The following is a 1,312-nucleotide window of genomic DNA, read 5'->3' as shown; positions in this document are numbered from 1 at the left end:
CGCTGATGGAGTGACCATCCCCATGGCCCTGGCGCTGATGGAGTGACCATCCCCATGGCCCTGGCGCTGATGGAGTGACCATCCCCGTGGCCTCAGGGCCGACGCAGTGCCCACCCCCTCGGCCACCCCCGGCGCTCACCCCCTCTGTCCCTCCCCGCAGGGCGAATCCGGTTCCCCCGGCGAGAACGGCTCCCCCGGCCCCATGGTGAGTCCTCGGGCTGCACAAGGGGGAAACTGAGGCACGAGGGGGGGTGGAAATCGGGGGTGGGGGGCACAGCCCCCCCGAGCCTGACCAGCCCCCGTGTCCCCGCAGGGTCCCCGCGGGCTGCCCGGAGAGCGAGGACGTCCCGGCCCCTCCGGTGCCGCCGTGAGTGTGACGCTGCCCGTGCCCCCGGTGGCACCTCGGTGGCACCCTGGTGACACCCCGATGTCCCCCCCGCCGGCAGGGGGGTCCCCCCGCGGTGCCCCCCGTGCCTCACACCATCCCCATCTCCCCCCAGGGCGCTCGTGGCAACGACGGTCTCCCCGGTCCCGCCGGACCCCCCGTAAGTCAAGGGCTGCTCTGGCCCTCCCTGGACCCCGTGTCACCCCACGGGGGGCACAGCGGGGTCCCCCAGGCCCCCCCCAAAGCCTGGGCAGACCCTCACACTCCTCTCGCTCCCAGGGACCCGTCGGCCCAGCCGGAGCTCCCGGCTTTCCTGGTGCCCCCGGCTCCAAGGTAACGGGGACGGGGCTGACCCCGGGGATGGGGAGGGGGGAAACTCGAGGCACAGCACCCGCTGTGACCCCTCACCCCTCATTCCTCCCCCCAGTGACCCCTCACCCCCTCATTCCTCCCCCCAGTGACCCCTCACCCCCTCGTTCCTCCTCGCAGGGTGAAGCTGGTCCCACTGGAGCCCGAGGTCCCGAGGGTGCCCAGGGCCCCCGCGGCGAATCCGGCACCCCCGGCTCCCCCGGCCCCGCCGGCGCCCCCGTAAGTGCCACGTCCCACTCCCCTCCCTGGTGGCTTCGTCCCGGAGTTGTCCCCTGGCCCGGGAGCTGTCCCTGGAAGGGGATTCGGGGGAACTGAGGCACGAGGAGCTCAGCGGTGTCTCCTTTTAGGGTAACCCGGGCACCGACGGCATCCCCGGAGCCAAGGGCTCGGCGGTGAGCGGGGTTTGGGGACAGGGGTGGGGAGGGAGGGGGTGTGCAGAGACCCCCGGAGAGGTGCAGGGTGAGGAGGGGCTGCTGAGGGTTTGGGGATTTGGGGCTGGGATCTGGGGGACACAAAGGATTTGGGGTCGTGGGGCACCCACGGGGGCAGGAGTTCACT

The 1,312-nt window shown here is 72.5% G+C and overlaps 1 protein-coding gene across 1 annotated transcript in view; it reads left to right on the top strand.

Moving 5' to 3' along the window:
* Positions 1–160: 160 nt before the first annotated feature.
* Positions 161–1,312, top strand: part of LOC108510309 (collagen alpha-1(II) chain-like) — a gene marked incomplete at both ends in the record, with an annotated part of 15,113 nt that continues 13,961 nt past the window's right edge. Inside the window, 6 exons of the mRNA XM_017839978.1 lie at positions 161–205; positions 314–367; positions 501–545; positions 665–718; positions 875–973; positions 1,102–1,155. Of these exons, the coding sequence (XP_017695467.1) occupies positions 161–205; positions 314–367; positions 501–545; positions 665–718; positions 875–973; positions 1,102–1,155 (351 nt within the window). The remainder of the gene's footprint in view (positions 206–313; positions 368–500; positions 546–664; positions 719–874; positions 974–1,101; positions 1,156–1,312) is intronic.

The sequence above is a fragment of the Lepidothrix coronata genome, unplaced genomic scaffold (assembly GCF_001604755.1).
Source record: "Lepidothrix coronata isolate B3197 unplaced genomic scaffold, Lepidothrix_coronata-1.0 Scaffold633, whole genome shotgun sequence".
Lineage (NCBI taxonomy): Eukaryota > Metazoa > Chordata > Aves > Passeriformes > Pipridae > Lepidothrix > Lepidothrix coronata.
The sequence above is the reverse complement of the archived record's forward strand: the minus strand, read 5'-3'. Positions and strand labels throughout refer to the sequence as shown.